General features: G+C 40.7%; 1 protein-coding gene across 4 annotated transcripts in view; it reads right to left on the minus strand.

The window, feature by feature from the left end:
• The window catches only part of ssh (Protein phosphatase Slingshot), a 103,341-nt gene that overhangs the window by 49,297 nt on the left and 38,005 nt on the right, over positions 1-16,039 (minus strand). For all 4 annotated transcript variants that reach the window (XM_067350381.1, XM_012376253.2, XM_067350383.1 and 1 more), the window contains one exon: positions 4,897-5,056. In XM_067350381.1, the coding sequence (XP_067206482.1) occupies positions 4,897-5,056 (160 nt within the window). The remainder of the gene's footprint in view (positions 1-4,896; positions 5,057-16,039) is intronic.

A 16,039-nucleotide genomic window follows, 5' to 3' on the forward strand; every position in this document is an offset into this window, starting at 1 on the left:
CGAATCGTATACCCGCTCGCAGCTCTTCTCCTCCCTTCAACGTTCGTCGCGATTCGATTTTTTGAGACGATCGTCACTTAAGACGGCGGAATGGAACGATAACGCGCGGTAATGTAATGACGATCGCGTGCTCCTAGGAACTTAAAGTTGCATTAGCGGCATTATAAACGATTTATCACCACGGCAATTTGCATCGCAGCAGGAGAAACACGGACCGCTGCGTCGCGAGTAATCGACAAGTATATCCGGTGCTGATGCTTTGTGTCGAATGATAATTACTTAAAAGCAAAAGAATATACGAAGTGTAAAATAAACATAATAAAGCTGAGCGTTAGATATTAATCGTGAAATTGAGCTGGTAACAAATATTATATCCAAATATTTAATGAAGCTGCTAATTGTAATTATAAACCGAATCGAAATCGCGTCAATCTTGACCAATTTGTTTCGCAACACGCGTAACATTTTTCGTTTCAAAACTTCTTCGATGTATTTGATTTGTAAAAAAATTTATGAGTTTTATATTAATATTTGTATGTTCGTGCACGAATATTTAACATAGCACTAATACAATGAACATTTAATAATTTTGGAATTTTCATCTACAAAAAGAGAGATATATATATCAGTCAACTATGCCAGAGGAATCGATATTTTTGATAATATGTTCTGATATGAAAGTAGAACGGATATGTTAAATTCAGCGGCAATGTAACGCGCGTTTATTTTGAAAGCAATTTTAGTGAAAAGTTAAATATATCTCAAATTGAAAGATAAATTGGATACGTATTGTACGGCGGTGACAGGTAGATATTTGATACCGTCAGTCGTGCAAAGTTCTCTGCTGCTCCCACTTTGGCATCTCGTACCTCAAAATCGATCTTCCGACAAGTTAAATAAGCACTTATCATCTCTAACGCTGACCATTGATACGATATTTCCTTCCTTCTGCTTTTAAATTATGAATTGGCATTTTTCGTGCCGGATCCCATCGATACTCTTTCAGCGAGTGTTTTACACGATCACGCGTCCGATATCCCGTTCGCGTGGACGGCGAGGCGGACATTGATCGACGGCGAAATTGAAACGCAAGAAACGATATTCCGAAGAAACGATATATAATGTCACTCGAGGGATCGGCGCGTTTATCACGACAGCGCGTTCCCTTTTCGCTCTCGGCCGGAAGAGGATCAACGCGGCGAATTGCTCGACTACCGAGGAGCGAGATGACGATATAAGCCCGGGCTCGCGTTCCGCCGCGCGCTCCTATCTCATAGCGCGATTTACACCGTCGTAAAGGTCAGAATCATGAGCTTGCGATTTTATTGCCTCCTCCGCGCGTATTAGCCGCCCGCGAATGTGACGAAGTGATTTCAGTAATGCACTTCTTCGCCGCGAAGGCAACTTGCGTTTTTTACGCGCGAGCGAGCGAGCACTCTCGTATCGCGCGTCGCGTGCATTGCACTTACGAGTAAGGACGCGGTGTATTTTTGGCACGCTATTCAAACTTTTATCGCGATTCCGCGAAACTATATCCTCAATGTGGGTATAGTCTGTTCAAACATCCGCGACACGGAGCTGCGAAAGAAAGTACAACTGCCCGGGAAGTACGCGGCGTGTATTATTCAACGTGCACGCTGAAAGTGGTCTTGAAATATTAAGGACTCTATATCAGGCCTCTTTCAAATCATGAATCAGACTGTCCGCGATATCGCGCGAGATAAAGGCCGCGCGCGATGAAAAGCGGTACGCAAAATCGCGCCGCAAGTCGCAGCGTGAATCGAGAGCAAAAACCTTCTCGCGACACCTGATACGCGCCTAATCGCGAAATTATAAATTGCACGATTAAAATGCGGGGAATGCCGATCACCTTCGCGCGCTCTCCCACCGTCGGCGCAGTTTCTTTCGCCGCTAATCGAGTCCGATAAGGAATCCGGTTCGGTCGTGTCTCCGAACCTCCAGCGGTGTCGAAGGCGAGCAGGAGACCCCGAACGGTCGCCTAACTCGCCCTTGACCTCGGTCGTCAAAACCCGTCGAATCGCGAAGAGGACACCGTGACCGTCATCTCGTATCTCCTGCCTCTCCCTCCTCCTTCCTCCTCGCGATAAAGGCGAGCGAGCTGAAGTCGCGCCGAACCGGGTCAGGGTTCTACTCTAGCAACGCTTGCTTCTAGAACTAGACTCGTCCCCACTCTGGAGCGCGAACTCAAGTCAAAGGTAAATGGCGAATTCATGCCGTTCATTTTTTCTTCTTTTTACGGTTGGCCGTCTCGAAGAGTGAGAGAAAATCGCGTAAACAATGGTCCAAAAAGAAGTACGATCATCCAGGCCGAACGATGAAAGAGGTACAGTCATTCTCTACTTTCGCCCAAATTGGACGATCATGCATGAGATGAATCATGTATAAATAATTTTATATCCCGAGCGGCCGGTGAGAGTGTCCGAAAGAAGGTTTCGTGCGTGAGCATGAGTTGTACACAGATTATGCGATTAAAAATTGGGTTACTGGATTTTTTCGCACTATTGATAACAATGAACTCTCAAAAAGACTTTCATATATTCTTAATTTATGATCAAGTTAATATTTTAAATTTCTTTCTAATTTTCTAAAGTGTCACGAAACATAATCGTACAAAAATATTTGTTGTTCGATGTGTGTTCAAAAGCACATGTAAAACACAAAAATTTCATGTAATACTTGTCTAGAAATAAGAATTATTAATCCAATTAATTTATAGAAAAAAAAAATTGGCTTACACGACTGTCTTTCCTGCGATTATCGATTCGATTGTATTTGCGACGGCAAAGGCCGCGGCTATCGCCGCAGCCGCCTTTCCTTATTCGCGTGTCGACCGGAAGCGCTCGTTGCTCATCGGCCGCGACCTCAAATGCGTCGCCTTCGCTCTGACGACGACGACCCGCGCATGTGGGTCGCGCTTAGCCCACTTCGCGACAATCCCGAGCCGCGACATCGTCGCGCGACGCTGAGTCGAAACGGTCCCACGTTGAAAATTCCAGGTCGCCGCGCACGATCGAGCGGTAGACAGCGCGGAGCGCATTCGAGATCGCGATCGGTTCCCTCCTATCCCTTATCGATCCGTCGATTACAAATCGCATCGCATATGGAATGCTCCGCCACTGCTGACACGGCGGAATATTTCTTAAGACTCAATATGTGCGCGTCTAAATTCTTATTTATTTCTATTAAATTCTATTTATTTATATCAAGATCCAAATGCTCCGAAAATGAATTATATAATCAGCTAATTTTATACTTGACAATTGAATTTTTAGCAAAATAAAAATGTAATTCAGTTTGTAGAATTTTCAACATGTCAGATTTACCGTGCCAATAAAATATAAATTTATATATACTTCTATCTTATTTCAAATGCCGTTATTATTTAATATTCTTGAAAAAATTTTTGAAAGAAAACAGTTTGTTAAGACTTTTGGCATTTAAAATTAAGTATTACAAAATATTAAAAATTGAATACATCTGTTAGATGATGAAAGGCTGCAAGAGCGTCTTATATTTTATGTGAGAACGCATTGTTCAAACTCACTGTTGTGGCTATATTACTTAGGGATCTCCGACGGAAATATTATAGACTACGCAGAACTTCCTCATACGAAGGAGAATAACGGCAGAATCACTTCCGTACTGGCCGTAAAGGAAATTAAAGTCCCTATCTTGAAGAAGGAAAAAAAAGTTCCGCGACTTGTTAATTGCCAGATGCGCGGAGAAAAGTTAAAGTGTATTAATTAACCCCGTGGGCATTAATTACGTAGCTTACGCATCGTGACCAACGTATGCGTGTGCTCTACAATACGATCAATAAAAATATGATATACGTTGTTTCAAGAATCAACTGCTTTTAAATGTCAAAGTTAGCGCTAGATTTTCGAAAAGCAGAAATAATTTTCATATTTCTTATGTCAACAATCACAACGTAATTTCATAACTTCTTTATGCAGAAATGCTTTTGAAACGTAGACCGTTGTTAGTAAAGTGCTAAGAACAAAAATTAGTTTGCTAAAAATAAAAATTAAAGCTTAACAAATTATCGATATTTGTCTGTAATTTCCTCGAGGTGTTGCCTAGTTTTTCTTCTCAGCGCTTCAATTGTTATGTAGACAGACTGTATATTTACACGCGATAAAGACATGAAATCGGCTTGCGGAATCACGATCATTATGTCAGAGCACGTTTCAAGATAACAGCGACTGCCAACTTCCTCGCCTCGTCAAGACTGCACGACGGCGGGTGGAGCGTACCTGAATATACTCGCTTGTTTACACGACTCCGACGGGGTCTTCGGCTACAATCGCGCGGAATAGTAAAAGCCGCTGTAAGCTGAGTATTCTCGGCGCGGTCGAATCGACTCGGAGAGTGCACGAGCTGCCAATTTCTCGACGGCGCGCATTAAAACCACATGGATCTGTCTGTTCGCGATCTCAAGAAAACCGCGCCGAAACGTGACTCCGCGCGGAATTATCCTGCAATCCGAGCTATAAATCGCGCAAGAGCTGGTGGCGGAATCGAAAGGCAAAAACCCCCGTGACAAGATATACCGCCACACTAGGCGACCGTCGAAACCGCTGCCAATTTACAATTGGCCAATTCTCGGAAACGGCGGAATATTTTTAGCGTCCGCGTAACAGTCGGGTTTCAAACGATGCATTCTAACGTTCTGTTTTTCCCGCAGCTACACGAAAACATAAATTATTACGTTGAAACCCGATCATTTCTGCGCCATTCAAATCCGAATGATAAAAATCGAATGGTTGCCGTGTACTTTCGTAATATAAAATACAGAATTTCGTAGTATCAAGTTTACGTCAAGAAAAGGCGTAAAAAGACTTTGTTTCAAAACTTGTTTTTTTTTGTACTTACCATCTTTAAAGTTTCCTCGGGCCTCAGTAGGTAGAACATGGACTGTAAGTGCTGCTGGATATCGCATCCTGCCGCCGAGACTCGTCTGGAAGGACGAGCCCTTTCGTTCGGCGGTAAAACCAGGGCTGCGCCCTTGCCCGCGAAGTAACATTCGCTCAAACTGTAAAAATAACAAAGTAATATATCAATAAACTGTTCTAATAATTCGACAAGTAAAGTAAAATGCAATAATCGTGCTTATCAATAGGCAGTGTTTCACGACAAATAAAAAAAAAAGAAAGATAACTTTAAGATAGTAAAATACTTAACGCAGATAAAAAAATTAACGTTGTTTTGATTTCAATTAAAAGAATATCTTCTTGGTTTTGCTTTAACAAATTGAATTATTATCTATCATCAGGAAACACTAATTAATTACGAAAATAATTATCTACGACATTAATGACTTCAATATATCTCGATAAACAACTCTAAATGTTAGACGTACGTACGCATATTAATGGCGTTTAATATTTGGAATCAGTTAGCAAGTTCAACCGGTTTAAGCGGTGATTAAAATGTCGTCCAGTATGCTACGCGTAATTGTTTTTCTATCATCGAATCACATAAATCAAAATAGAATAATATCATTTGTGATTATTAATAATTTTGAGGTTTTAAAATACAATTGGTATTTTTGGTCAATTTAGCATTATTGATGATAAAATTCAAGGAACAAAAACAGGATTGATTCAACGGGTAAATTTTTGATATTGTTTGATAATTTCAGCTGTTAATTATAATCCCTGGGCTTAAGATAATAGAAACACTAATCAATATTTAAGTATGCTTAGGTGGTTGCAATTAGCGGCTCGCGGTAGACTGTAGAGTTAATTAATTAACATTATTGCACGCTTAACCGCGAGACCAATAACACGCCGTGAAATCATGATCAACAAATATATCGTTTAAACATTAAAAGAACCAAATTCAGAACGAGCATAAAGTTCGATCGCAACAAAAATATTGTGTTTTTAATCGCCGTTCAATCTTGCATTTAGAATTGCAAACAGTTGACGTAACTTCAATATTTTACTTGAACAAATGTAAAGTTAACTCCACGAAATCACTTAAGACATATATTATTGACAGCTAAAATCAGACGTTAAAGCGCCGTGTATATTGCAGAACCACTTTAGCTTCACTATTATTAATAGTTACATTGACCGACATCGCCGTGAATTAGTACTCTCCTCTTAATTAGACGTTTATTTATAACACAATCAGATAGAAATATTTATGCGACTCGTCTGCGGAAAAGCGCAAATACACGGTGCGCGAGACGCGCTTCGCGATGCGTCGACAGGCGAGATCGCTGTGTGTGCGTGTGTGCGAGAGCGAGCTCCGCCGCACATACACAATCCGCAATCTGCGAATCGAATCTAGCGTACACACGTTCGAAGATAATGCACAAAGGGTCGACGCACTGCCACGCTCTGCCAGCTCTTTCCCCGCAAACGCTATTTCACATATTTCATAGCGTAGATTAACGTCGCTCAAGCGCTTTTATTATATTTGTATCACGCTTCATCATTACAACCAACGATCGCCATTCGGAGGTCTTTGTGTAACGCGAAAAGCGAGCTCCTTTACGCGCGCGCGTGCGCGCGCACGGCCGCTGCGTCGCCGCGATAACTGTGCATCTAAATCGCACATGCGTGCGCGCGTATATGTACGCGCGATTATGCCGGCGGTGCTATTTTCTCATGGTAAGTAAACCGTCACATTCTCATATGATAATGACCACTGACCAGACGATGCATATATGCCATTTGGAGTACGTGTACTTCCGTTACCGCGCGCCACAATAGGAAGTTTCTTCGCTGAGACTTTACCGCGGAATAAGTCCACAAACGTAAACAGATTTACATCGCATTTCTATCGCTTCTATTTCGCGATACTTTATATAACGTGCGAGCCTTCTCCGCAACATTACGTTGGAGTATTAATGTTTCGCAACTAATTCTGGTTCACCACAATTTCGATTAACACAACATAGAAAATATATCCTGTGTAAATGACATTAAACTAAAATCAAATAGAGCGAAACGTGGAATTTTTAAGCAAAAGATTGACGCATAATTAATTAAGCCGAAAATTCGAACTTCTTATTAAAATAATTTTTATTCACTTCAATATTTCAGCCTTTACGCTAAAATTTTTCCCGAGTTCGCCTATCACATAAATGTTACTTAACTTAAATGGACCAATCTAGACAATGAAGTTATCGCGATCATGTCTTCAGATTAAAGTCATAAATGCACTACACCGACGATGATCACGATGAAGAGCACGATAATGAAGAAACGAACTAGGGAAATCAGAGTGAAAATCTATCATCGTCAAAATCTGCAGTTCGACTTGCGCGATGCCTGTCTTTCTCCCTCTAATCGTATTATCGAGAACCACGACGATAACTTTCACACGACTGGATTATCTTACCGTGACGCGGTCCAATTACGCGCACGAGCTTATTAACAAATTGGGCCAAGTCAATCTCACTCGACATTCTCTTAATATTCGTAGAGCGATGAGCTAGGCCTTTTGATCATTAACTGTGCCGATAAGATCTCGCATAGTCTACATACAAATTAAATTGTCGAGTAAAGTATACAAGATATCGCAGAATTGATGGAAAAATAAATGCGTAGCGTTATGAAATTTTAAGAAATTTTTTTGCGGAAGTACAAGACGTAATCATTTTTCAGGTTTCAGCATTCAATTGATTTTAGTAACAAATAATGTTACATTATTTATTCGTGTGCTTTGATCCGTAAATGTTTCACAAATCACAGTTTACTGACACATATTGTCTAATACAAAAAAAATTACAATTAAGTAGATTAAAAATTATTAAAAAATAAATTATTTAGAATTATAATTATTTTTTTTTTTAGAAATATTAAATCAATTCGAAAAATAATAGAAATTTAATAGAGCGAAATAAAGAATTAATAAAAAGATAATTTGAATATTCTATACGCAAATTGCGTTTAGTGCATCTACAATGCATCTGATATTAACCGAAGCATGCACAATACAATCAAAGTTGGCTTACTCCACAAAATAAATGGAAACTTGAATTAAATCTTCATCATGCAGCTTTTCTTAGGAAGTGACACGTTCGTGTTTGTCCAATTATATTAACGATTCACTATATTGAATGTCAATCCCTGAAAATAATCTAAGAGATAAAGACGTGACAGGCAATCCGTCACGAATCTAATTATAGTCGCATTTGGATTGTACCAGAATTCGAGTTGCACAGTTTTCCCATTCTTCAGCATGTTTGCGAGGAAAGGTGAATCCGCGATAAATGCGAGCTCAGCTTTCAGCGAAGAAGGGAACAATCACGATAAATGATTGAAAAGCCATAGCTTTCTAACGATTTTATAATGGCAATTAAATGAACAGTATTTATTATCCGATGATTTTAAAACAGTTATCAATTTTATCATGAAAAACCATCACGGTCGCACGTTTATTTCCACCGTCGGCCAATTACTCCGATCGACCTTAATTGCGAAACAAGAGGTTCCGAGCGAAGTTCGAAATCGCCGTATGCAGTCCGGTATAGCATTCGTACATGTACGAGCGAGCGAACGAGCAATTCGCAGGACGTTAGGCAAGCTCGCGGCGAGCATCGCGCGGAGAGAGAGAGAGAGAGAGAGAGAGAGAGAGAGAGAGAGAGAGAGAGAGAGAGAAGGAGGAGACGGTCGTAAACGCGGTTTACAATATATATTTTACAGCAACGCCGGTTTTGGTTTTTACAACCCGCCCCGTGCTAGCCAAGCGGAGAATTTCGCTCGACCGCTGTTTAAAGGTTCTCAAGGCTGCGAATCGTCCGGCGCTTTACGATAGAACGCGGCCGCGGCGGCGGCTCGTTCGACCGCGCGGCGCATAACTGCATAATTAACGAGAATGATCGGCCAAATAAATTGCGACGGCCAGTTCAAATAACGCCGGCGCGTCTGATCCTAACCGGAATAAAGGGAACGCGCGCACCGAGAATATTCAAGCACCGTCGCCGGGCGGGCACGGACGCGCATCGTCGCGCACGCTATTATCCCATACGGCACGGATATCCAGTGGATATTCATATAATTACCCGCAAGGAGAGATTCGCCTCGCTTACTTTCGGAAAAAAATTGTACCCGGATAATGATTTCTAATTTATACAATCTAATTGAATCGTCCAGCTCCCCCCCCCCCACCCCTCATTTTTCATCATTTTCTTGCATCACTTCCTTCCCTCTTTCTGCGGAAATCCGAAAAATTTATGGAATCCGAAACTATTGATTCGACAAGAACAGATGTTTGTACAACCGGCGCCAAGGTAGATTTTTCAACGGCTGACAATAGCCCGGGGTATTTACGGGGTAGTATAGCGGCAGCTGACGCCGTCACGATAAATCGCGGAGAAATCTTTTGAAAGAGCGCCCGCGCGGAGAGGTAGCCGACAGCGGGAGATCGTGAAAAGAATTAATCGAGGCGGGGATCCATCCACTCTCTAACAAAACGATCTTTACCTGTCGACGTAGCCGTCGTTCAGGTATATGGCCGGTACCCCTGCGTTGGATGCTGCAGGGGCGTTCTCCTCAGGATTCTCCGTAATGGCGCACTCGCGTAGTGACGACAAACCGCGGAAATCGATCGCCTTCGGAGGCCCCGAGCCGAACCGTCCTCGCTGGCGAAAAGTTCGCGTCTTCGTCGCGCGGAACTTATAATATTTATAAATCAACGAGGAATAAGAATTTTCCCTTAAGAAAAATTCTTTCCTAGAAATAAATCCACTGTAATCGTCGAGAGATCTGCTCCGCGACAGATATCATCCGATGACTCCGAGCACCGAGCGAGATCTGAATATCGCGATCGCGCGCGTTTTCGCTTATCAGCGAGGAAAATAAATTCTCTCGCGTAAATAATACAGATCTGATAATCGCTCGCACGTTCGAGGAAGAGACTAATACGCCTCGCGCGTGCGATTATACGGAGAACCGACGGAATACTAAAATCATCTCGGGGATTTAAGCTAGAACGAAACGGCGATACGTGGGCGGATCTCCGCGCGGACCCGCGGACGCCGGAGCGGAACACTCGCTCGCTCGCTCGCCGGTTATATATCGGCTGGCTGTATTATTAGCGCGCGCAAAGAGACCGTCGTCCCTCCTTATTATATACGTATTTGCATCAGGACGCGAGAGAGATTCGTGGAAATTGCGGTATCGTGCGAGATATGCGACCCGCGGAACGCGATCTCCGTTCGCCGTTTATCATGCGTGTCTGCAATGATTTTACGAGAGTGCGTTTTACATTCCATGTGCGCGTATTTTTATATCAGAAGTAGCTCAATCGTCATGTCTGTTGATATTAATAACGCCGCCTGTTTCATGTTAATTGCCTCTAATATGATAATAATTCTAGAACATCATCGACCATGCGTATTTTATTCACGCAAAATTATCTCGTAAGTTTTTTCAACATTTTTCTAGCTTTCACTTCGAAAACATCGTTCAACGCAATTATATTTTTCAAACTGTTTGCAAAATAATAAAATAAATAAAAAATATTATTTATTAATTTAATTTTTTCCATATGCTCTCGCACATTTTTCTTTGTACGTGTCGTTCAACATGCCGGATAAAGCTACGTAAGCTGACAGTTTATTATGAGATTCATCGAAATCTCGTAAACTGTATGGTAATACGCGGTACCGTATTCCGAAGGTAAATAGCGTTTATGTTAAATAGCGGCACGCGTGTGGCAATATTCCCGAAGAGCTTAGGTAACGTCGAGGCTCCACGATCGAGAGTTCGCGGCAGCAACGGCGCGATGCCGGCGGAGATCGAGAGAAGTCCCGGTTTCTTTACGAGATCAATAAATAATCGGCTGTGCGCCTAGGCGCAGCGCGCTTATCAGACGCGATTCGCGTATTATACCGCGCGTTGTGGTACACGCGACATAAAACATGCGTCGACCCAGCCGCGCTCATGCGTTGTTCATCGTAAAAACGATGACATAACCACGCTGCTGCGGTCGAACGGCTGAACCAGAACCAACACGAGCAGCAATAATTTACTGATAATTTGATCCCGTTGACACTTGATTCGAAGGGGACCGCGGGTGAAAGAGAGACAGGTATAATGAATTTTATTTATTTACTAGAGCAATTATATAAGTGTTGCTTGCAACAATAAAATAAATTAATTATTGATCTTTGAAAAGAGGAAATATTTTAATCTAGTCAAGAGAAATATTAAGAAATATACTCAACAAACAGCAAAGTTAAATCTAAAAAAATTTAATAACAGTTTCACACTGCGAAATACAGAGCAAAAGAAAGAGAAAGGTCTTTCAATTATATCTCGCAACCGTTAAATAATAAGTACGGTATAACTAATTTTCATCGCTGATTCATTGAGGCAGGCCAAACCTTAACGTAACATTTACAATTGCGGGGTTGCGGCAATGCTCGTAAAATATTATATCCGCCTAGTAGGTAAGTGAAACAAATGCGCTTCAAAAGTCATAAAGATTATCACAGGTGTGGTAAAAACCTATGGAGATGAGAAATTTTCAATGATCATAACCCCGTGACGCGGATGCTGGGTAATTACTCGAGTGTACTCGCTCGATTACACCGATCCGAGTGGCGCTCGTCGGATAAACTACACTGCTGGCAATACACGAATCGATAGCCGTCGGGAGAAAGCTGCGCAAATGGAATACTGAAATGAACTATTCGAGAATTCAATAAAATGGTTTAAATTATTTCATTTTTTTTTCAATAACTGAAGATAATTAATTTCTAAATTGAGAAGATAACGGTTAAATTGGTTTTCTTCGATTTCTATTGGGTTTAAAAAACTGATGCGCCAAATTCTCCAATTGATTCAAAATAAAAAATTACGATAAGTACAATTTTATCAAATAGAATGAAACATATATATATATATATATATACTTTTAAAAGTAAAATTAATTATTACAAATTAAATTTTCTGCATTTTGATCGAAAATTTAACATGAAACGCAGCAGTTTGAAACTGAGCTTGTATCTGCATCGAGAAAATTCTTGGCACCAGTCAAATAAATTCATAACTGCATCATTGAATATATACAAAAGATATTAATAAACTTATACTGCATATATTTAATGAAGTTATTATAGTAACAAATGTATTGGCTGCGGAAGATTTATCAAACACTCATGATATTACTTCCAGAAATGTTCTAATAAAATCGTAAGAAAGAAATGGTCCCTAAAGCCATAATCTCGATAAATCATGTAGATAACATCGTAGAGGAGATAACTTCCTATTTTATGTTCGTCTACCGTACGCGACCTCATTCTTTCTAGAAGAAAATGGATTTCGTCAGCAAGCGATATGGTTTATAGAACAAAAGTACGAGAAAGTTTATTTGTGTAGTTAACATTTTCTTCCGATTCTCCAACGATAATAAATTATGATGATTTCGCTTAATGTGGCGTGTCGATCAACATATGACGATATCGCGATTGTTCAGTTGTCAGCACCGAGAGAAAGGGGCGAAGAGTCAGGCCGATCGTAATCGAGAGCGCGCGTCTCGCAAATTGGACTGGCGCCGAACGTTGGATCTTTATAGGGATAATGCGGAGGGGCAATGCAGATAAGAATGACCCGCTGCGAGCGTCGGCACCGTTAAAAGTCCATAAAATCCGCGCAAACGTGACCGGCAGTCAAAATCTACACGTACCATCTCGCGAACGAATACGAGTGGAGAGGTCGCTGATGACGTCATTCCGACGTGAAGTACGGTCCATCGCGCACACGCGTACCTCCCTCTGCATGTGGGCGCATATACGCGGTGTACTGTTATGAAAATTGTTCTTTTCTTCTGTTACGGAAAAGGAACAATTATTATTAACAGTTTTAAATAATTACTTATGCTAACATCCGTTCGGTTCTTCCTAAAAATCATTAAAAAATTATAGAAAAAGATATCTTACACTGTCGAAACTCGAGGACACTAACAATTTCACTATATCCTTAAGGCTTTAGCAATGCGGCATAGTTTCGTAACGATGCACCGCGTAGAATTTCTTCGGGCGATACTTTCAGAGAAGCGGCAATCCATCGTCGCAGCACGGCTCCGCGCGCAATCGAGATTGCATCTGCGATTGTCATTCCCGCATATTCCTCCGCGCGGAGAGCACTCGAACCGAATACGATTCACACAAGCCCGGCGAAGTGTGTCACGTACCGGTATCACTCGTTACATGTGTGAATACGGAGAGCAAAAAAATCACAGTCGGCGAGCCGACGCGCGGTGATATCTCTGCGCTGATTACACGACACGCCTTCGAATTCGCGACGGCCGTGGCGAATGGACTCGTGGTATCGATTTTTTTTTTTTTTTTCGTTACTTATATTTTTTCATTATGCGTGCACGTTCGCTTCCCGACTGAATTGCCATGGGACTCAACATCCGGATGAAAGTCCTTCGGAATAATTATAACAAGAAAGTAATATTTCAGATATGTACACAATTATTTTTATATACATTGTACACGCACACGTTGTAAATATTTTAGAAACTTTTCTGTGAGCCAAATACTAGAAATTAAACTAAAAAAACGGCTTTTTTGCGGAATAATTACTAAGTTCGAAATTTATAGAATGTTGTTAAGCTGATGTAAAAGATGACACAATAAGCGGATGTAAATAGATGACACAATTTTATTCTTCAGTAAATTTTTGCGATGGGTTGGTAAGAGAAGCTGATGTAAATAGATGACACAATAGAGGATGCAAATAGATGACACAATTTTATTCTCCAGTTAATTTTTGTGATAGATGCAATTTTAGGAAAATTCAGAAGTTTTTGAGATTTAATTTTACATGGAGAATTGAGAGACTAAGAAAAGACAATTCATATTTTTAGAAAGCGATAAATTCTATGTGTTTTCAAGAAAAATTTACGACCAAAAAAAGTGCACGACTTCTGAAACACCTTATATATTCGCATTGCAGTAGAAACGAAGCATGTGGGAGGAAGTGAGGGAGAGAGAAAAGAAGATTACCCGATCTTGGCCGTCTCCGCATCGAAATCGCGTTACTCACGCGAACTTAAATTATGATCAACGACACGGAAGAGACCGTGCGATACAGTCCGACTAAAATCTAGTGTACCTACTTTTATGAATGCTACCGTGAAACACTGATAAGAGAATACTTCATAGAGCTATTTAAATACCTTACGAATGATAAGATTACTCGCACATCACGCTTTATTTTAAACATATTTAGTCATTTTAATAAAACAGTATATATTAATCAAATTATAAATAAGTTCCCATTTAGTATTTCTTGGAAAAATAATGAATGCTTTTAACTATCTAAATCAATAAAAATAAAGCAGTTCTAATGATAATTTATGTTTCAATCTTTATATCCGAAAACTCGCACAAATTTTACTTATTCCTGTTACTTGTAATTTGTAATTTGCTCTAAACTCTACATGTTTTACTTTAGAACGTAAATTTTTTTTTAAATTAACACGTTGTTTCTAACTCGACAAAAGAAATTTTCCTCACAGCGTTGAACAATAAATTCGAATAATATATTATCAATATGGGAAAATTACAGTAATATATTCACGATAATTGTTGAAAAAAATAAATATGATAATTCAAATATGTAAATTCGCAGAAAATTATGCGCAATTGTAATCTTCGATGAATTATTGTAATTATCAAATGTTACTTTAGATTTTTCATAGATTACACGCGGACAACAATCGCGCTTGCAGAATAAAGATGACAAAGGGAAAGAGAGGGAAATTATATCTGAGAGTATATCTGCATGCAAAAGAGAAAAGATAAAGTCATAAATACGAAGGAAAGTGGCGGCGAACACGACCCCGCTGCGTTGATTTCACGCTGCGCAAGACTGAGCGGCAAAACGTCAAGAAAGAACCCCGCGACCGGACTTTTCCCTCCGCGAGTAACATAAAACCCCGTTTCATAGTGCACGACAGCCGGACGCGCTTTCGTTGATTTCCCAATGCAGCGATACCGGCCGATTTCTTTCGGGATAAAAAAATTTCACGAATAAAATAGCTGAGAAAGAAAAGACATTTGAGAAACAATTCCCCCACGAATCCTCTGTATTCAATAGAAATTCAGCCGGTGTCGTTTCACGCAAATCCACTAAAATAACACAAGTTCCTTCCCGGCGACATGCTTCCTTCTCACCAATAATCCAATCCTATTGTCCTCTCGAGTAAAAACTGAGTCGACCTTTTTCAGTCCGTCAGCCGTCCGTCCTATTGCCGTTTGTCCTTTCATCACTTCGCTGCATTATTCTATTTTATCTTATTTTTCTTTCACTCTGTGGCAGCTCAAACTCGACTAACGTGTTCCATTCCAATTACTACCGCGCAATTCCCGTTCGACTCTGCTCCACTCGGCTCTCCTTGACAATAGTAGAAACCGTCCTTTATACTCCACCGCGAGCATCTCGCGCGATGCTCTTCCTTGCACCCCGACATTCCGGTCGTTAACGCACAGCAGACAGCGCACTACTAAAATTAGCGCGCGTTCCACAAGTAGAGACCATCTCTCTCCAAAGGTGGCCGTGTCTCGAAATATAGATGATTTCTCTCTCAAATTAACCTTGATGACTCAAAGACTTCATAGGAACTTTCAAGGGTGTCAACGGTATTCCTTTGAAAATCGCACGGAATGAGAATAGAAACAGAAAGAACGAATGCACGTAACGCGCTGTTCGGATTTTAATTCAAGAGAATATTAAAGGACTCGTAAGTTGCACGCTTAAATATTTCTTGCTTCTTCTCGCGAATGTATGTGATGAAAGCTTGAAATGGCAAATACGGTCGGTACGACAAACCTGTCTCGTCACGATTTATATGACGTGCGTTCTAATTAACCTTATTACCTGTTGTTGAAAACCAAATAAAAGAATTGCTACGGCGCACACAGGTGTGATTCAGCCGCACCTATTCACACACGTACCCGATTGCGAACCGGTCAACGATCTTCTAAAGTCACGTTCGCATCGTGCGTCACGAGAAAATGATTCATATTACGAGAAACGAGTAA

This window comes from Linepithema humile, chromosome 2 (assembly GCF_040581485.1).
Source record: "Linepithema humile isolate Giens D197 chromosome 2, Lhum_UNIL_v1.0, whole genome shotgun sequence".
Classification (NCBI taxonomy): domain Eukaryota; kingdom Metazoa; phylum Arthropoda; class Insecta; order Hymenoptera; family Formicidae; genus Linepithema; species Linepithema humile.